This window comes from Aulonocara stuartgranti, assembly GCF_965226115.1.
Source record: "Aulonocara stuartgranti genome assembly, chromosome: 15".
Lineage (NCBI taxonomy): Eukaryota > Metazoa > Chordata > Actinopteri > Cichliformes > Cichlidae > Aulonocara > Aulonocara stuartgranti.
In genome coordinates, this window is record NC_138951.1 from 26,833,414 (window position 1) to 26,854,274 (window position 20,861).

A 20,861-nucleotide genomic window follows, 5' to 3' on the forward strand; every position below is an offset into this window, starting at 1 on the left:
TGTGCAATACTCAGAGACATGGCCAAGGTAAGAAAGGCTGAAAGACAACCACCACTGAACAAGACACACGCACTGAAATGTGTCTTAAACTGCTCCTTTGACTGTGCAAGACATTATTAAACAATAAGTAAAGAGTCAAATATCAGCCAGCTGTCGAGTCTTATCCTTTATTCACTTTGAATCTGTCCACATTGGCAGTGGCGTGTCCAGCGGGGTGGCCTGGGGGGGCACAGGCCACCCCCCCAACCAGACTGGCCACCCCAGGTGCCACCCCAAAGGCAAAACAATAAAATTCAATCAAATATCAAATGTACGATTATGTTTTCACGGTGAAGCTCAGATATCCGAGTGTAAGTGAATGCAGCATCGGCTTCTGCGCTATGCGCATCACGTTAGCAAAGGTAGGAGAGCCAAGCACGAAAGACGGCACTGCAGGAAACAATTTTTCGGTGAAAGAAAATGAGGACAGAATAAATGTCCCGGTAAGTAATATTAAGTTTGTTGAGTTTAGTAAACTTCGGTGAAATTAGAATACCAAGGAAAAAATAACACTTAAAGAATTATTGCAGCCGTCAAATATTTCAGACAGTATGCTACTGAGGGGAGCTAACATAAGAGTTATGCGTTATAAGATATAATCTAAGTCGTAACATTGCTGTATGGAGCTGCAGATTTGGTTGCAGGTTAACATAGCTGGACTGGCCATCGGGCATACCGGGCATATGCCCGGTGACTTATTTTTTATTTTTTTTGTAATGGCATGAACAATGAGAGGTGGTGGATTGGCCAGATGCAGGTCGATGTGTAAGAATAACTCAGTTGTTTGGTGGTGGCTGTGGCAGGGCTTCCACAGAGGCCAGCAGGTGGATGAGGGAAGGGGAGGCAGGAGGAGAGCCCCGAGGCAGCCGCCAGTCCGAGTGTCAGGTGAACTGAGCTTCAGGTAAGAAGTTATGACCTGCAGTCTATGTGGGTCAGATATAAACCAAGTTTAGGTGAACTTTATTTTCGTTGTGCTGACTTTTTACTGTCAGTTACAATAACTCATACTGCGTTCTAGCCAGCTTGACAGAGTTTCTACACAGCTGGGTGGGTGCTATGATTTTACTGATAGTGAACTTCTCTCATTCTCCCCCCTCCCTCTCCTGTTGCTACTTCAATCATGAAACTGATCAATGATCAGCTGATCGGCTTTTCTCTCTTGTTTATTTATCTCCCACTTTGCGCCAGAAAGAGGAAACCAGCAGATGTCGCGCTAAACAACAGCAGCACGTTTAAGCTTGATCAGCTGATGTTAGAATTTATTTAATATTAATTTCTAGTATCAGCTGATGTTGGCTGGAGCCACAGCTGTAAAAGCTGCTGGTCATGATGTCGGTTTGGATATGTGGTGAGAGGGAAACATGAAGATGAAACCAGGAGATGTTCTTACTGAATCATCGGAGCTGAACAGGTGATGGAGAAACAGGTTTACCTTTTAGGTGACATGAATGAGTTGAAGTTATGAACTGTTTCTGAGAGACAAATAACACCAGGATCCTTTTTTTATGTAGCTGACAGCTGGTAACTGTCTAGGAAAGTTTTGCCAGGGGGGCAGGTAGGGCATTAACAGGAAAGGTGGGGCACAAGGAAATACTTTTCTTTCTTATTCTCATTTAAAATATCTAGCTTTTATTAAATAATTATCTAAATCTTACAACCAAAGTTTTTATCTGATGTAAAATGTATAGAAATCATACATATACCAACAAGACAGTGTACATATGGAAAAGATATATATAAATTTTATAAAGTTTGTATCTGTCTTGTGTGAAACTTGTATGAAAAGCATGCAAGAGTAAAAACAGATATAAGATCCCATGAAAGATTATATAATGAATCTTGTATGTTTTGGATACTAAAACAATATATGAAAGTAATAAGAAAGTGGCCACTTTCATGAGTAAAGTTTTTACTATTTCTTTTCCATATGGGCACTGTCATAACAGCATTTGTTTTCATTCAAAGTCTTTATGGCTTTAATACCTGGTGGGCCGGTCTGTAGTCAAAATGCCCGATTTTCTGTCCCAGTCCAGCCCTGCAGGTTAATACTGGCAGTGTCACCATGCCAGCTGACTGTATTTCATCATCAGGCAGTGTTGCTCTTGATCAATATTACCAAAGTTTACCATAAGGCAGCATAGAAAGTATTTACTTGCTTTCAGGTTTTATTCAAATGTTAGTCTTTTCATTTGTTTCCACACTTTTTTCCTGTTTCAAAATCAAACACCAGTTTGTGAGAAGATTGTATTGTATTATAGGATTGTTGAATTATGGTTAATGGTTGGTAGAATTTTTTTTAAACATTATCTGCCAATTACATCTGCCACCCTTCTCCAAATCTGTGCCCCTACCTGGCCCCCCCAACAAAAATTTTCTAGACACGCCACTGCACATTGGCCATAAAAACACTTTTATGTGTAATATGTGACGGTGCCTTTAAATGCCAGCAGCAGGTGGTGATGGACCTGAAGTCACAGCTGGAACATAAACGCTCGCCAAACGCTAACAGAAAGCTGTTTGTCTGTTGTGAGGCGAGCCTAGGGATGGGTATTGATAAGATTTTAACGATTCCGATTCCATTTTCAATTCTGTTTAACGATTCGATTCTTTATCGATTCTCTTATTGATTCTTATTTTTAAAAAAGGAGAACACTAAGGTCGATTAGCTTAGAACTTTGTTTTATATCTTCTCTTTGAACAAGATAGAAATTTAGGAGTAACATGGCCTTACAAACCCAATAGTGAGATCTTAAGAGATCCACAGCCTACGGCTCTTCAATGGGGTGCCACGGGGTCCCCAGGAAAAAAATGTAAATGTAAAATAATAAAATAAACTTTCTTCTGTAGCAATAACAAAGTGTAACATAAATTATTCTGTAGCAATTACACAAGAATATCCAGTAATGTCCTGCCTACAATTAAACACGTTCACTTACCAAAGTGAAATCGGGGGCATCTGCTGTGGCAAATGGGTGCAAGACTTTTACCACAAACTCAGTCACTGCTCGGTGACATTCGTCTATCCTGGTCTGAAAGGAGACGCTACTGGTAGACTGCAGCGAGAACTGCCAGCATCTGAGCCAGCCAGACTCTGTCTTTGTCTCTCATCGTGGTCACCTAAATGCACAGTAGGTTTTGTAATAAGGCCGATCGCGCTAACATAATATGCACTGTTAGTTGATTATTTATCTGCCGCATTAACAGGAGAGGACGTGCAAACGTTACCGCTGCTGCTGGGTTGAGATTCACGAGTCCGGAGCGGAATTAACAACACGACATTTATTTAAGGTCATCATGTGTTTTGTGAGCAAATGCTTTTGCATATTCGTAGTGTTTCCTCCCTTAAATTAAATATCTACTTTGCAAGTATTCCAAGTTGCCCTGTTGTCATCCGTTCTCGTAAAGTATAACCAAACTTTTGAGTATTTGAGCCGCTTACACGCCGTGTTTCCTGCCAGGTAAGCGACGCTCCGCAACGTGGTGACGTCATTTGGGGCGACTGGAATCGATAAGGGAATCGTTTGCAAAAATGCCAAACAATTCCAAGGAATTGAAACAGTGGGAACTGGTTCTCAACAAGAACCGGGTTTCCATACCCATCCCTAGGCGAGCCAGTGAAATATCACAATAAGCTCAATAAAAAGTTGCTGATTTCAGCAGACAGCTTTAATTAGCCTTCTCTTCTTCTGTGGTGCTTCCTCCTCTGTCAACATCCATTAGAGCTGCTGATCAGGTTTTAAGGCCGCTGCTGTCCACCTGAAGACCTCACTCGTATTTTTAACGACTTTGTACACACGGCTGTCAAATTAGGTTCCCAAGTAAAAGCAGAAGCAGGCATGTGCTCCACAAACAAAAAACCGTTATGGCTTATTAAAAACATCCGGGCTCACTGATGAGGATTCAGACATGATGACAGATTGAGGAGGAGTGGGTGTGAAGGCTGTGGAGTTCTGTGGAGTGGATGGGAGGATGTGTGGGTGATAATTGGAGTTGGATATGTACACTGGGAATTGTCCTCATGAAACATTCATGAGGCAGAAATGAGGCGAGATCCACAGGCCAATGGCAGACAGATCACAAGAGTGCCGATTCCGTATGCATCAGGCCGCACGTATTGCAATCGGCTGCTGGGAGCTGGGACGTGGCAGCGGCGTGCCACATGATGTGCGCCCATGTCAAGTTTTTGTACAAAGACACCGGCTGAGAGATAATTTCACATGATATCAAGGAGGAGAGCTGCCTTTGATAGATGCTCCCACAGCAGTAGCACCTGTACTCGGTGTGCTCAGCACTCATAGGAATATTGTAGCGAGCAGCCATCATCACACACTGATGGATGCTGGAAAAAGCCATAAATATGTTAATTCTTCAGCAGAGATGAGTTTTATTGCTCTTTCACTTTCTGAGTCGATGCACGGAGAAATAGTTGCTGAATATCAAATCTGAGATTTAAATTTTGGCCATCAGCTCTAATGATTTCACAGGTTATTTAAATAATATCACATTGTGATAGAAAAGCTTCCAAGTTCCTCTGCACGAGCCGCTGTTTCATAAAACCCATAAACCTTTCGTTTTGCGTTTCCATAACTGCTTAGATATACCATCCCTCGGAGAGCAAGGGCTCGTTTAAGTCTATGTGAGCTGCTGTGAGGTTAACATGGGAGTGACCGGGACGGATCTGCTGACAGACACAAAGGGGGGAGGAGTGGCCAGACATTGGTGTTTATGTGGCCCTTGATGGAACAGCAGCTGACATACCACATCATGTTTACAGTAATAATGTTGGGCCAAAAAAAGGAAAAGCACTTATCTGCACTTATCTCACATACACACACACACACACACACACACACACACACACACACACACACATACACATCAAGCTACTTTTTGCACAATCCACTGTCATTGCTGCACTTTTCTATTGCACTGTTGTGCCTGCACTGTTGTGTCGGCACTGTTGTCTCTGTATCGTTCTCTTCTGTCTTTGTTTTGTTTTTTTGCACACTTGCACTTTATGTAGTCCTGTGTTGATTGTCTGTTTTATGTAGCACCATGGTCTTGGAGGAACGCTGTCTTGCTTCACTATGTACTGGCAATTGTCTTTATGGTTGGAATAACAATAAAGACAGTTGACTTGACTTGAAAAGACAATTTTAAAAAGGCTTTAAAAAATCTTCAGCTTCCACTGAGCCTTAGAACTGAATTCATGTCATATTTAGGTGATGAGCTCATTATATTAAAGATTTTTGTTCTTCAGATCTGATCACTGTAAAAAAGGGGCAGTGCTGCATGGAGCAGAACCTAAAGTGTTACCTGTGTTACATTACCCCATCTCTGGCGGCGGCATGCACTCACCGTTTCCTCTCTTCTTGGGCGATTTAGAAACTCGGCTCCTATTTGATGAGGATGCTCTGCTCTCGCTCATAGAGTCGTGTGCCGAGGAGGTGCTGCCGGTTGTCTCGCTGTCTCGGATCATGCTCTCGTAGCCGCTGCTGCCCCCGCTGTGGTAAAACAGGGCGGTGCGTCCCATGGCGGGGGGCAGCTCCCCACTCAGGATGCTGCTGTTGTCACTGCCGTGCCCACTGCTGTAGCGCTGTGGCCTCCGAGGCGCTGTGATCTTGCTGTAAGGTGATGGCAATGGTGCGTTGAGGGGTGATCCAGTGATGCTACCAGTCCTGCTGCCAGGGATGTCGCTTCCAGCTCCACCACCAAACATCTTCCTTTGGCTACCTGAAACCAACTCGCTAATCCGGCTGTTGGCTGCCCTGCCGATGGTCTGCTTGGTGCCCATAATGGTGCCTTTTACTGTCTTGCCTCCGGTTCCAGAGCGAGATGGGGACTTGCCATTGGAAGGTAGGTTGGTGTTGCACCCAGCTACATTCTCTGGCAGTTTGGGGGAGGAGCTTGGGCTCTTCGAAGTGCTGGCAGACAACGTTCGAAGTTTCAGTCCACCAGAAGCTGCTCCTCTTGATCCGCTGCCACTGTGGACCTGCCACAGTTTGCTGGTTGCTGCAAAAACACCAGCTGGAACTTGGGACGGAAAGGCCGATGTGGAGGTGGATGCCGGATCACTGAGTCTTGGCACTGATCTGTTGGATCTGCCATTTCCTCCAGATGTAGCACCACTGTTTTCTCTGAACAGCTCAGGTTTGGACCCAGCTAAGGTTGGGCTGTCGCACCTTTCCAAAGACATTAGACTCCCAAAGTACCTGGAAGAATCTTTGGCTCCTTGCGTCTTCAGGCTTGAGGATGTCCTTGCAAAACTGTGTTCAGTTTTAAAGCTGGATGTCCTGTGGCTGAATGAACCAGCTCTGAGCTTGACATGCACTTCATCCTCTGAGGACTTTCCAGTGTTGCTGCTTGTTTTTAAGGCACTTGGAGACAGCACAATTCTTAATTTTTGTTCTTGACTCGACTGTCCAAACTTTGTGCTGCTTTTTTGTCCATTTGCCTTTTTTCCCAGGGATGAAAACCTCAGTGTACTGATCACTGAAGCAGCTTCTTGGGGGGTGGAAACGGTTCCTAGAGTTGTTGCGCCCCGAGTGAGTCGTGGCAATTTGATGAGAGTGTCTCCTCTCCTGCTGCTGGACTTCTCACAGCCATCAACAACCCTCTGGGCTGAAGAAGACATCTGCATCTTTGGTGGGCGAGGTACACTGTTGCTGTTCCCTCCGGACCTCTTGGAGGAAACATTAGTCACGCCACTTCTTGTTGGCTTACTTGCAGAAAGAAACTCCGCCTCTCTGGTATCACAATAACTGCTTCGCTGAAGCAAAACATCATCCTGCCTGCCTTCCTGTCTGCTGCAGCCCACAGCTGCAGATGAGGTAGGCTTGGTTTTCCTGGGAAGACTGGAATGGGTGGCATGGCGGGGAATCTGTGTTGACACTGATGTGTTCAGGGTATTGGCTTTCACCTTCAGAGAGCCTTTTAGAGATGCTTTGGCTGACTTGGGGGAAGGAGGGCACTTAGTAAAAGATGGTTTGTTTGGGCTAGCAGGGTCGCTTTCCAGCTCTGAGAAACAGACACCGCTGTCATTTAAGGAGCTCCTAATGCCATGCTGTAAGAACGGCTGTTTATGGAATATACATGGTGAGCTCAGCAGGGTGGCATTGTCCATTGTTTTATCCCTCAAGTAAAGCCTGCTTTGTGAATGAATACCATCACCTTCAGCTGATTCACAAAGCCATGAGCCAACAGACGGCTGCTTTTTGTTGTGGGAAAGCAAACCTTGTTGGTGTTCGGTGCCTGGTCCCACAGCTCCTTGTAGAGAGGTGTAAGCATCATATTCATCATTAATACTACTGATGATGCTGACCGGGCGAGAGCCAGCAGCTAAAGTCTGTGGAAAGCAGTCGGTGTTAAAGCTGAGGAGGTTGGAGGGACGGCCATTATCTGGGACAAGGCTGTGCGGGAGCTCCTCTATAACTGTGAACACGAGCTCGTCCTCTCCATTCAACTCCACGGGCTGCTGCAGAGTGATTGTGGTCCTCAGAAAGTCTCCGTCCAGGCATCGTCCTAACAGAGAGGCCTGGAGGTTGTTCACCTCCGTGGGGTACCTGCTTGTGTGAGCAGCTCCATCTGTGTTTAGGTTAGGGCTTATAGATTTGGGTGGCTGGTCTTGCCTCATTGCTTGTTCACTTATACTGACAGGGGGAGTCCTGCCAAGAGCCTCCTTAGGCCGAGGTGCCGTCCTCGTTGTCCTGGGTAAGGACGGTGAGGCCAGTGGCTTGGGTACAGCTCCTCTGAGGTAGACTTTCTCTCGAACTACAGGCTCTGAGTCATGGGTTGGAGCCCCCCCTGACTTTACCACACATGGCTGAACGGGGGTGCCTGAAAGCTTCTCTCCATCTGCACTCGTCCTTTTGGACGTCTCGATGAAGCCACCAGCTGAAGGTAGTTTGGGCTGATCCTGATCTGATTTGTCTATGCATGTTGTCAGTGTGCTTTCTGAGAACATGTGGGACGAGTTCTTCTCAGATTTGGGTGGAGACGTTGCCTCTGTGGGTTTAAGAGGGCCACTCTGAGCCTTCAGCGCTACTGATTTCTTCTCTGTGCCGAACATGGCCGGGCCCTCGCTGCCATCAATGCAGTCGAGTCTCTCCTGTAGTTCTGCAAACGTGTTACACTTAAAGTGGTCACCGTCGGACTTGGGTGCATCTTTGACTCGCTTTTTGTTCAGGGACGGAATAATGGGAACGAAGGAAGGCGGACCCTCGTTGTCGCTCAGCTCTCGGTCTGAGATTGCCTTCCCTCCCGGCCCAACGTAGATGACAGTGTCACAGGAGTGCTCACTGCTGGAGGAATAGTCGGGATCACTCGAGAGTAGCAGCGGAACATCCGGGTCGAGGGCCACGGTCAGAGGGTGGAAGGGTCGAAGACGAGGAGGCCGACAGGATGGGCCTTCCTCACAGGAGCTCTCCCCTCCAGATGAGCTGGAGGCATGCTGCGAATAAAAGAGAAATAATACAGAATTAACCTCCTAAAGAGAGCTGGAGCATGCAGCGATTAAACTGAAGGGAAATCATTACATGAGTGCCCATGCACTGTGTTACATTAAAATGAATGTGAGTGAGATGCACATGCTACTAACTCTGGATTGAAATCTTCAACATACAGTGTGTAAGTCTGCCTAATGAGGCTCATCTCAGCACACAAACGCCCATCCCTGTAGATACACTGGTATTGATTATCTATCAAACCATGATAGGAAAAGTCGGTGAATTATGACATTCTGAACTCATTAAAATAGATGTGAGGGGTTTATTGTTATTAGCCTCAAGAAATTAGTGAAAATTCATTTAGAGTCCAAAATGTTTGGAAATCCCAAAGAATGGTTTGAAGACTTTGATAACTTTTAAACCTCAGTTTGTCCTTTGAATTTGTTTTGCCTTCAGTGTTATAGATGTTTAATGTTCAGAGACAAAGACTTGAGATTAAAGTTTGAGGTGCAGTTTTCTGTGAACTTCAACCTAACAACAATCAGAACCTAATCAATCTCATCCACATGTGAGTAAATGGTTTCTGTATTGGTGATATAACATTTGGTGTTTTGCACACTGTACCAGAGATCCGTGACCTCCGCCACAACGAGCTCCAGAAAGAAAACCTGAATAAAGATGAAGCACCTTCGACTTCTTCTTCCTCATGCGGTGGATGCGATAGGCCAACTGCACCGTGGTCAACGTCTCCATGTAGCCCGCCGGGGAGTCGGAGATGTGAGCAATCATGGTGGTGCGGCAGTTGATGTTGCCCAAGGATTCGCGGAGCAGCATGGTGAGCTTGCTATCCCTGAATAATACATTAAAAAAATGCTTCGTTAGCTCAAAAAAAGGAAGACATGCTGCGGGCCTGAGAATCCCCACGGGGCCGCAGATACCATTCATTACACCGCACAACAGTTTGGCACAGATAGGCAAAAAGGAATAGGAACGAGCTCTCATTTCACATTAATGAAGTTCGCTTTGAACTACACGCCACATGTGATCCAGAGGCAGAGACAGACTGAAATGTTCATGAAACTCTGCCTTTGAAAAGACCTGGACTATCGCTACAGAAGACGGATCAAACACAGAATTTACATACAACAGTCTAAGCTTTTTCTCCTTTTTAACCCAACACGACTGAACTCCAGCCACCGACTGACCTAAAATATCACAAGTCCTCGTTTGGGGGTTTTCTTTGGTTCAACTTCCACTCACTAACTTCACTCATGTAAATGTGTGAAAAAAAATCTTATTAATGGATGTGACTGGAGCATCAAACAACTCAAGGGTTGCTTGTCATTAAAAAACATGAAAACATAAAGATATCAAAGATTCTTCCATCGACAGGCTTGTATGTTAGTCTTTGAAGTCTGTGGATGATAACTGATGAGATTCTTTGGTGCAGATATTCGCTCCATAAATAAAACACATGTGATGCTGATGGCTTCACAAACGAAAAGAAAAGGGGACGAAGGAGCGAGGTGAAAGTTCATCAATATAATTAAAAAATAGCATCCAGAAATAGGTATTAAACAGAAAAGACCAAATGTGAGGAGCAAAAAAGGACTGAACATCAGTTATCATTACTGTGACTTATTCATCAGCATAAACAACCATTTAACACTGACTGAAAGCTCATTAAAGCTCACAGCTTGACCCCCACCCCCCTCACGGGGATCATTGGTCCATCTGTTGTTTGGCTGCTGTGACCTTTGACCCCATTGAGCTCATCAAAATGCCCGTACCTGTAGGGAACGTGCTTGGCTCCATTGGCAAGGGCGAGGATGACATTTCCCAGCGCCGAGAACGACAGACACTGACCCCCGCCCCCCTCTCGGGTCCTGCTGATGTCCGTCTCGCAGCTGCCCAAATCCAGGAGGTGAAGGCGACTCCGACTGGACACTGCCATGCAGATTGAGAGGGCTTTATAATGTATGACACTGCCTGCTTAACTGCTCATTAGTTCTGAGACAACAATCTATTCATTAGTCTATAGACAGAAACATAATCAATAGCTTTGGTAATAACTTATTGGCTGCTTTGAATCATTTATCAGGAACCAAGCAGCCATTAGGGTAAAGACATCTCTTCCTTATCTGTGAATGATAGGAATCATATAAAATGCCCGTGGGCTGTGTGCGAGCTGAAGTAAAGTCCTGCAGCAAATCTCAAGTCATCAGATCATACTTCCAATACATTACTAACCAAATGTAGAAACATATATACGCCTGCATGCATATGCAAATGTTAAAGAAGCTTCATCTGAACACGTCCCAAATGCATCCCGCTAAGCTTCAGTATCAGTCTGATCCGCTCAGTTTAACTGCCTGCTCATTTCATTAATTCAGAGTAATGATGGCGAGAACCATTAACCGGCCACATCAGCAAGATTTAGAAAGTGCTGAGCGCCACTGAGTGGATGCTTTTCCACAGCTCTATAAACACTGCAGGATGCCAAGCCATCAGGGCTCGTTAGCCATGCAGATTTATTCCAGCATAAAAGCCCAATAACGGAGGAAGCGGCTCTGCTGACAGGTAGACGTGGGTGGAGGCAGCGTTAGTGTAGCTGCTCTGCTTGTAAACGCTCCTGTTGAGCATGTTAGCAATTCAACACCAAGCTAATTAGCAGCTACATGTTTGGAGTGTGGAAAAAAAGAGCTAACGACTAATTGAGCTGCCAAATTTTACAGCTGCATGGTCGCTAATGGGGGCTTTTATTCTTGTCCCAGGGTCAGAGCCTCTAACCTGCTGCTGCTCCAAGTCCTTGCTGAGCTGATGAGTCTGCAGCTGGAGTGTGTGTGCAGGTCTGTGTACTGCTGGGAGGTTTAAGGATTATCATATCTCGCTTCAGCTGAACCAAATAAGCCATTCAGACTTCATTTAGGGTTTTCAATGACATGCTGAGTACCAGTTTCTCTTCAAAGCGCCCTGCTTTTTCCCAGATCCACAGTTTGTATGGAATGAATTGCAACCTTGCCTTCACCTTCAGAAACGTCTGTGAACATCTCAACAGGAAGGGAGACCAAACTCAGAGAGCTCCACCCAGCCTGAATCTCTCAGCCATTTCATCGGAGCATGTCCAGTTACTTGTCTGACACCGTGTCAGAAGTGAACCATGTAGAGCATTAGTCCATCATGTATCTGCTTAACCTGCCATCAGTGTTCTCTTTGGTTAGTCTCAGCCTTCAAAACGTGGAGTCCACAAACCAACAGGTGTCAGACGAGTGAGGTATATGTTCCTGATATACTATCAGTTCCCTCAGTGATCTCAAGTTTGAATTTTAAAGGGTTTAGGTTTTATTGCTTGAGGTTCTGCTTCCTGATAACAAACATACTGAAAAGAGGAAGAAGCTGCGAAACTGGTCCACAAATATGAGTAGAGTTTTAACGTCACAGCAACTTTTAATAATTCTGGCAAAATATCAGTTATGACCACGCACACACTCACTGGCTGCCTTGTTGCTCTTGTCCAGTCTCTCCTGGTAGAGGTGCAGGGTAAACAGGAAGTGGGAGTTCCTTCGGACTTCCTGGTTGTTCGGCATTTGGTTGCTCTTCCTTGCTGCCAGGGCGGCGTCCAGGAAGGATGCTGCTCGCTCGGCACTGCTCGCCCGAACCTCTATCTGGTTCTGCAGCTGATAGAAAGAGCTAATGAGATGCAGATAAGCTGGGACTGAGGTGGCTGCACAGAACAGAGGCATGCTTCACGGTGAAATGCTGCAGGCTACCATGAAAGTCCATGTTTTCAGCTTCTGCTTGCAGGTGTACATGATGAAGATTAGGGATGGGTACCGGTGTCCGGTGCCATGATGGCACAGGTTCTGACATAAACTGTAGTAACCAGACCGAAAAGCAGCGCACATTTCGGTGCTTTATTTCGGTGCTTTTTTTTCCTGAGCTGTGATACACTTCTAGCCAATAATTTTACGTTTCCGAGGATAGTAGGCGGGCCCAGGTACGTACGTTCTTTTAGAGCAGAGCTACAGATTAAAAATGCCCAAGGCGAAGCGGTCAAAGGTCTGGCTGTACTTCACAGCAAAATATGCAAACTCAGCAGCCTGCAACAAGTGCTTTAAGCTGATACTGTCAAAGGAGGCAACACCTCAAATCCGATGAAACACCTGGCGACGCATAGTGTTTTTTTTTAAAAGCCCAGAAATGCGCCGTATGATAGCTTGCTGCGAGACCTCACACCGAGCACATCTACTGCGGGTGTGGTGCCTGTTATCGGACCCGGAGTTAGCAATATCCCCCAAAAAACCCCGAAGAGGAGAGTCCTGGCCTCTAGCCCTGCCAGTGTAGTGAAATGATGACGGATGATGATGGCAGCAGCAGCCGTTCTTCTCTGCGTGAGTAGCTTAATGTTGTTCGTGTGTAATTTACGTTGAGTAGGCTAACCACGTTATTACATTAATGCATGTAAGGTGAACTAGCAAACAACATCATAGCTACATGCGGCTGTCTTCTTGTTTGATGGCAGATACTCCCTTCACCCTGGCCAAAAAGGCTAAAATGACCAAAGAAAAAGTGGAAAACAGTTAAACATGAGAGGTTTTGGACAAAGTTTGTGTTTTTTCCATTGATTAAGCACTGCTTCCAGCCAAGAGTGATACCATATATGCCCCATAGCTGCAGAAAAGGCTAACATTGTTATCTTTTTACAAAAAACCAGCTGAACATGAGAGGTTTTTGGACCAATTTTGTGTTCTCCATTCTTTAAGCACCGGTTTGAGCACCGTTTGAGCACCGGCACCGTTTCAAAAGTACCGATTTGGCACCGGTATCGGATAAAACCTAAACGATACCCATCCCTAATGAAGATCCTGCAGTAAGAAAGAGCTCTTCTTCTCTGTTCATATAAAGCCAACTTAGATTTATATATACACAGAGTCTGAGAGCTACCACAGGACAGGGGGAAGAGGATGGATGGATTCACATTCAGATTTCACTGAGCTATGACCCTGATGGAAGCTGTATTTATCCAATATTGATGTCTTTCTCCTGACTCAGTTTAACATCAGGCACGATTAAAACACATAGGCATCTTGCAATCAGGCGCAGACACTGCCAAGAGTTTACCCCATATTAGTCAGGCTCGGACTGAAACAAAGCTTTAAATCATTCTGCAGCACAGAAACCAGACTGTGATCATCTTCCTGCCATCTGCAGCTCTGTGATGTTCTTCTGGCTCAAAGTAGAAATCCTTCTTTACTCTTAGAGAGAAAATGAACGAGATAAAAGTTAAAGTAAGACAGAATGAGGTTTGATAAAGGAAAAAAAGGAAGGATGTCAGAATGAGAGGAGAAAAAGAGAAAGAAAATTAAAGTGAGCGCAGATAGAAGGAGCCCGGGGAGATAAAACAAACTGAACGAGTTGGAGGAGGAAGGTCAGGACTAATTGGACAGGTGTCAACAGTGAAGAAGTCTCTAGAGTGAACAGGAGTTCAGTGAGTAGGTCAGGAACAGACAAAGAGAAGGAAAGGAGGAGATGGCGAGGTCTTTTGGAAAGGGAACGGCATGAGTGGCCCGGATGACTGGATGAACATATTGGATATCATGTTGAGCTGTAATCATTAGTTATATATCATCTAATCACAGTCCTCGGTTTATATCAGAGGCCAGTTTGTGTGATTGGTTAAAAAGTGCTCAAAGTGCGAGTTGTTTCCTGTACCTGGGATCCACAGATGGGATCTTCTCTCAGCAACACAGCGGGGCCTGGTGCCTCCTGGTGCCCTGCCGCCGCCAGTTCGGCCAAGAGGTCGGTGAGCGTCTCCTCGCGGCCGGAGATCTCCACGGCCGACACTCTGACTGAGAAACAAGCTCCGGACTTTTCCTTCCGGTCCTCGATCACATTGAACAGCCAGGAGATCGCCGTTGGAGCCACACCCAGGCTCTGGGTGGAGCAGTCCCGACCAATCATGGTGTACGTCTTACCTGTGGAGGCAGGGTCAACTCAACAATCATGTGACTTTTCAGAATTATGTCTTTGTGTGTGTGGGTGGCGTATCATGTGTTTACCCAGGTGAGCATGCCCGAAGCAGAAGATGCAGCCGTCCGCGCCATTCACCACCGACTGGATGACCTCTGCCACCGTTCCTGAACACACTTCAGCCTAGAAGAGAGAAGCCAGCGATCACTTAGAGCACTGCCACTATCACAGCGCCTCATACATAACAATACACACAGTACAGTATTTTTGACAAGCTTTAGGTCAGAGATGTTGGAGCACTTGGTGTACCGAAGCCCGCTGCTGACATGCCAGCAACAGCATGGCAGGTATGTGACCTGCTGCAGGTAACCAGAGCAGGAAAAGTCATTTAGGACCAGCTGTGAGTGACAAAGTGAATCCTTCCCCATGTGGATGCCTTGACTTTAAAGCTGAGCTTACACACCTGAGAGGTGTCCTACAAAGGAAGTTAACATATCCAGGCTTCCTCTGAGTTAGCTAACTCAACTAAACCTGGAACCTCAGTCAGAGATCATGGGTCTCATCACTGTGGTTATCAACTTTCTCTGTTGTGGCTCTCTGCTCCCTGTGAGCTCCACCTTCTCCAATCAGAGACGATATCAGATGAGACGATGATAAAATCTAACAGTAAAATAGTCTTAAAGACAAAAGTGGCAGAAACTGGTTAATCTAGTGATTTGTGTCACACAGCAGTAAATTCAAGATATGAATGGCAGTGAATGATGTGTCTGAGTATGCTCAGTGCTGCTGTTTGTTTCTAAGGTGATGGCTGCACATATAACATTCATATCACACTGAAAGCAAGATGTAAATAAGAGAATTTGTAAAAATCTAGTGCTTCCAGATGATTTTAAACCAAATGAGTGTTCAGCGTTCATTACCATGGTGATTTAGGAGGTAAAAAAGAGACAGCTCAGTAAACGAAAGAAATCATCAGCAGGAATACATAAATGTGTAGAATTACAGGAAGAGTTCTGATAAAAACAATCAAACCAAAAATAGTTGTTGTATATCTATTACTTAATTACTTTGATGGAGATTGAGTATCTTGACTTTTCTAGTGCCTTAAATACAATGTAATGAACCGCTGATCTGTACCATAAGTCATCCTTGCGGGGGTTGTCGGAACTGTATGCGCAGTCGCACTAAGGACAGATGTGCTCAGAGGCATACCCCGTAATGTGTATGGAGCAGTCTGTCGCGGCAGGAATAAGTTGTACAAAGTCCATGTAAGTTACGATAATACTTTGATAAGTATGATAAGTGTGTTTCTAATGTAAGGTATGTTGCTGCGTTTGTATTGTGAGCTATCTGAAAACCTTTTTATTCTGTATTTACGTTACTTACATCCATGTGCTATTTTTTTTGGCAAGACATGTGTGTCATGCAAGCTAGCAGCACCCCATGAGAAACGGGCCGAAGTGTTTAAGTGTTTACCGGAGTTTTGCACCCTTGGCAAGCGGACTGAGGTATGTGATGAGAGGTGATCTGTTGTTATATTTTATTTAACTGAACTGTGTAATCCCTTGATGCTGTTTGAAGTAACCCCTTTTGTTTTATTTAATCTGTGACTGTATATCTCATAATTACTTGTTTGAACTTGCCTGAATTAACTTAAGCTCATTGCTGTTATTCCTCATTGTTATAGTTCAAAAAGTACTGTACGGGTATCAATTTTTTCTTATTTTATAGTTTTCATGGTGCTCAACGTCCAGAGAATGAGCCGTGTGTGGTGAGGAAATAAATGGCTGCACCCGTTAGAGACTCTTCTGTTGTTCTTGATGCCAAGGGGTGCTACAGTGAAACTCATCGCTGCCTTGCAGCCATCTACGCTCATCTTATTCTTTTGTCGAACTGTGAGTAAAGGAGTGTATCGCATCATCCAGAGACTGCTGGATCAGTAAAGGACTCAAAATAAGGACATTATAAATACAATGTCATGCACATCTGCATCTTGTAAGCTGTGTGAGCAAATGATCTTCAACATGGCAGTCTAAAGTAATGCAAGAAAGAAAGACCTCTTCTGTATTTAACACAGTAGCATGTAAACTTGTGATGCTGAATATCCCACATTTCTTACATCAGAATGTCTAAGACTGAATCTGGGCTTTATGCTATCAGTTGTACTTCTGTAAAAACTTAAGTGGCAAATTGTCTGATTTGAGGGCATCATCAGTATTATTTGGGTTTTGTTGCCAGTCTGTGAGGTTAAAGGTGTAAATATCTAAGTTGAGTGTTAATAAGTTTGAAACCACCACTCAACCCATTTGAGTTCAGATATATACACTTAAAAGGGCAGGTGCAACAAGCCAAAAATAAAATTAATAATAATGTGGTCCCCCGTTGAAGAAATAGACAAATCTACAGAGGCACAACAGGCCAGGTCCAGCTCCAGAGAGCGAAGACTAACAGAAAAGGGGCAGGAGATGCATGAACAGGAGGCCAAGAAAAATGAAAGGTCATTTAGCAAGGCATATGAGTCCTGGAAGGAGTTAGCAAGAGGAGTTAGAACAAAGCTGAAAGGTTTCTTCTCAAACGAAGACCTTGTTAGAACACAAACGGACATTAAGGCTAAAGAAGCATTAGTACATGAACTGTATGAGCCTAGCCGACGTAATCATACTTCTACTCCAGATGTTGTCAAGAGAATGGATGCCTGTGTTGCCCTAACAACAGAAATTTGTGATCTCATTAGTAAACGACTAGAAGATATAGATAAGACTTTTAATGACAGGTTCGAGAAGGAGCGTGTAAGGATGATATTAAGTAAGGAGGAGTATGGGTCTGTTTTTGGGAAAACTGAAACAGAAACAGTTATTTCAGAGCATTCAAAGGGCTCAGATTCATACTCTGGAGCCACATCTACGACTTCTAGCAAACGTGTGGATGCCGAAGCTGACCTTGCAGCTAAACTAGAACAGGCGAAGGCAATGCAACGAATACATGAACAGCAAGCCAAGTTGAGTAGCTTAGAGCATGAGTGGAAAATCAAGGAAGCACAAATGATTGCAGAAATGACAGCAAAGTTAGAGGAAGAGAGAACTAAACTGCAACAGCTACAGGCAGAAAATGAGGTAAAAGTAGCAGCAGCCAGAGTGAGAGCTTACAACAACTACAATGGATTGGAAAGCCTTAAGTATGAAGCAGATGACAAATCACAACTTGATAGCCAAATCATTGAATCTCAGAATCCATTGAATCCACAGGCTGAATCATTTCAACCGCAGTGTGCACCACCTGAGATTTTGCAAAAGCAACAGGAGGTCAGCTTAACACAGGAGCTTGCAAGCTTGTTCGTCTCCAACTGTCTGCCTGAACCTGAACCCACAGTGTTCACTGGTAACCCTTTAAAGTTTATAGACTGGAAGATATCCTTTATAGCATTGACTGGCCACAAACCCCTCCCCGCAGGCGAAAAAATGTTGTATTTGAAAAGTTATCTTGCAGGTGAGGCACGGAAGGCGGTCGAAGGATTCTTCTATCGAAACTCAGAAGATGCATATCAGGGTGCCTGGGAGATTCTTCAGGAGAGGTATGGAAGTTCATTTGTCGTCCACAAGGCTTTCAGGGATAAACTGATGAAATGGCCAAAAATAGCTCCCAATGACCCAGTAGCCCTCAGAGAGTTTTCAGATTTCCTTCAAAGTTGTGCCGAGGCCATCCCTCATGTTAAAGGGCTGGCAATTCTAAATGATTGTGAAGAAAATCATAAACTTCTCAAAAAACTGCCCGAATGGCTGGTACGCAGATGGGGTCGCGTTGTTGTGGATGAACTAGACAGATGTCAAGAGTATCCACCATTTGCTCATTTCACCAGATTTCTACAAAGGGAAGCTAGAATAGCCTGCAACCCCATTGCTTCTCCCTTCTTATTAACCACTAAAGTAACAGATGAAAGGCTTCCTAAGAGAAGCACTCTTAATTCTTACTCTCATGTATATATCTCATGTATATCTCATGCACATATCTTTCCACGTAGCACTTTTAATTCTTATCCCCACTTTTATTTTTTCCATGTCTATTTAAGTGTTATTTATGACACCATGTTTGCACTGAAGCACCGCAGCAATTTCCTAATGTTGTAAACCTGCTCAACATTTGGCAATAAACCCCATTCTGATTCTGATTCTGATTCTGAGAACCAAGGCACTCAGCACCAATGCTCAAGCTAAGCACTCTGCAGGTAAACCAGGGACCTTAATTTCAAAGCCAAGACCACCATGCTTCGTCTGCAACGATGAAACACACGGTGTCGCCAAGTGCCCAACCTTTGCCACAAGGCTTCCTGATGAAAAGAGAGCTTTCATTCGTGAAAACCGTCTTTGCTTCGGCTGTTTAAGAAAGGGTCACACTAGTAAAGAATGCAAAAGAAGGCACACATGCACTATATGTGGTCGAAATCATCCAACTTGCACATAGAGAGAATTGAGGGAGCCAGTGAAATGTTAAACAGTGATTCACCATCTGCAGGAAATGAGACAAAGGAAGTCCGCAATGTCATGTCTAGGGATGGGTACCGGTGTCGGACATAAACGGTAGTAACCAGACTGAAAAGCAGCGCACATTTCGGGTTTTTTTTAAAAGCCGAGAAATGCGCCGTATTTGATAGCTTGCTGCGAGACCTCACACCGAGCGCATCTACTGCGGGTGTGGTGCCTGTTATCAGACCCGGAGTTAGCAACATCCCCAAAAACACGAAGAGGAGAGTCCTAGCCTCTAGCCCTGCCAGTGTAGCAGGATGATGACGGATGATGATGGCAGCAGCAGCCGTTCTTCTCTGCGTGAGTAGTTTGATGTTGTTCGTGTGTAATTTACGTTGAGTAGGCTAACCACGTTATTACATTAGTGCAGGTAAGGTGAACTAGCAAACATCATCATAGCTACATGCGGCTGTCTTCTTGTTTGATGGCAGATACTCCCTTCACCCTGGCCAAAAAGGCTAAAATGTCCAAAGAAAAAGAGGGAAACAGCTAAACATGAGAGGTTTTTGGACAAAGTTTGTGTTTTTTCCATTGTTTAAGCACTGCTTCCAGCCAAGAGTGATACCATATATGCCCCATAGCTGCAGAAAAGGCTAACATTGTTATCTTTTTACAAAAAACCAGCTGAACATGAGAGGTTTTTGGACCAATTTTGTGTTCTCCATTCTTTAAGCACCGGTTTGAGCACCGTTTGAGCACCGGCACCGTTTCAAAAGTACCGATTTGGCACCGGTATCGGATAAAACCTAAACGATACCCATCCCTAGTCATGTCACACACATTGACAAGATACTCCTCAGCTACGTCTAGCATTGTTCCTGTTTTTGTGTCATTGGCAGAAGACCCCCACAGCGAGATTCTCACATATGCTCTGCTCGACACACAGAGCGATTCAACTTTCATCTTGGGAGATCTGGTCTCTGCACTAAATGTGAAGACTCAGCCAGTGCAATTAAGGCTCAGTACAATGACAGCAGTAGACACAGTCATAGCTAGCAAAGTGGCTTGTGGATTGCAAGTTCGTGGGCTCCATAGTGAGTCGCATGTTCTTACAGTGGATGGCATTACCTTGACTTGCAGTAACACTGTGATGAACCTTGGAGTCATTTTTGTCCAGGATATGTTCTTCAATGCACATATTAAACAAATATGTAGGACTGCTTTCTTTCATTTGTGTAAGAAGTAACTTCCACAACAACGATTGACTGTTGAGGAAACTGTTGGTGTGATCTAGTGCTATATACATAAAACTGAAATTAATAAGAATGAGGGAAGTCTCTTATTGGTGCACTTTGTCCAGCAGTCAGACACCTGAGCGTGGACTCCACACTGACCCAGGTGTTTTCTCTAATTCTCCAATAAAACTCGTGTTAAACATGAAACCATTATATCACCGATGCAGTCAGGTGTCTAAAAAGAGAGAAGATCTGCAGCCCAGCAGGCACGATGATGCTGAGTGCCATGTTGTTTGCTTGGAGGAGCTGAAAAATTGAACATCATAAACATGTTTTTATGAATCTATCTGCAGGTATATGTCACATCACAGATACAAACATTCAGCACTGACACTCACACACACACACACACACACACACACACACACACACACACACACACACACACACACACACAGCACTGTGATCTGTCTGCTGCTGTCATTGCTCTTTGTGGGTAAAGAGCATGCTGACACGTTGCTGATGAAGAGCTCAAACCTTCGTGCGTGCCCTGAATTTAGATTTTTATTCAGAAAACTCTGAAAGTTTCACTTTAAACTGTTCATTCTGCGTCACCAGCAGCAGGTCTGTGCAGCTAAATTATCAGCTGTAACGTTACCCACATTAATCCCCGGAAGAAGATATGGTAAAGTTCCTGATGCTGGAGAACTCAC

General features: G+C 44.6%; 1 protein-coding gene and 2 long non-coding RNA genes across 8 annotated transcripts in view; 2 read left to right on the forward strand and 1 right to left on the reverse strand.

Annotated features, from left to right (window-relative positions):
• Positions 1-20,861, reverse strand: part of LOC309690112 (kinesin-like protein KIF26A) — a 67,678-nt gene that overhangs the window by 5,623 nt on the left and 41,194 nt on the right. For all 5 annotated transcript variants that reach the window (XM_082506988.1, XM_082506987.1, XM_082506989.1 and 2 more), the window contains 6 exons: positions 14,543-14,636; positions 14,196-14,458; positions 11,977-12,160; positions 10,274-10,430; positions 9,171-9,333; positions 5,398-8,488 (listed from right to left, as the gene is read on the reverse strand). In XM_082506988.1, the coding sequence (XP_082363114.1) occupies positions 5,398-8,488; positions 9,171-9,333; positions 10,274-10,430; positions 11,977-12,160; positions 14,196-14,458; positions 14,543-14,636 (3,952 nt within the window). The remainder of the gene's footprint in view (positions 1-5,397; positions 8,489-9,170; positions 9,334-10,273; positions 10,431-11,976; positions 12,161-14,195; positions 14,459-14,542; positions 14,637-20,861) is intronic.
• On the forward strand, positions 197-9,197 carry LOC309690158. Its single transcript, XR_014271616.1, has 3 exons — positions 197-482; positions 843-940; positions 9,111-9,197. It is a non-coding gene; the product is annotated as an uncharacterized lncRNA (long non-coding RNA).
• Positions 9,252-20,854, forward strand: LOC309690160. Of its 2 annotated transcripts, XR_014271618.1 has the most exons (4): positions 9,252-9,318; positions 15,866-15,961; positions 16,185-18,024; positions 20,767-20,854. It is a non-coding gene; the product is annotated as an uncharacterized lncRNA (long non-coding RNA). The 2 variants fall into 2 exon arrangements; XR_014271619.1 differs by lacking the exon at positions 20,767-20,854 and having other exon boundaries at positions 16,185-19,584.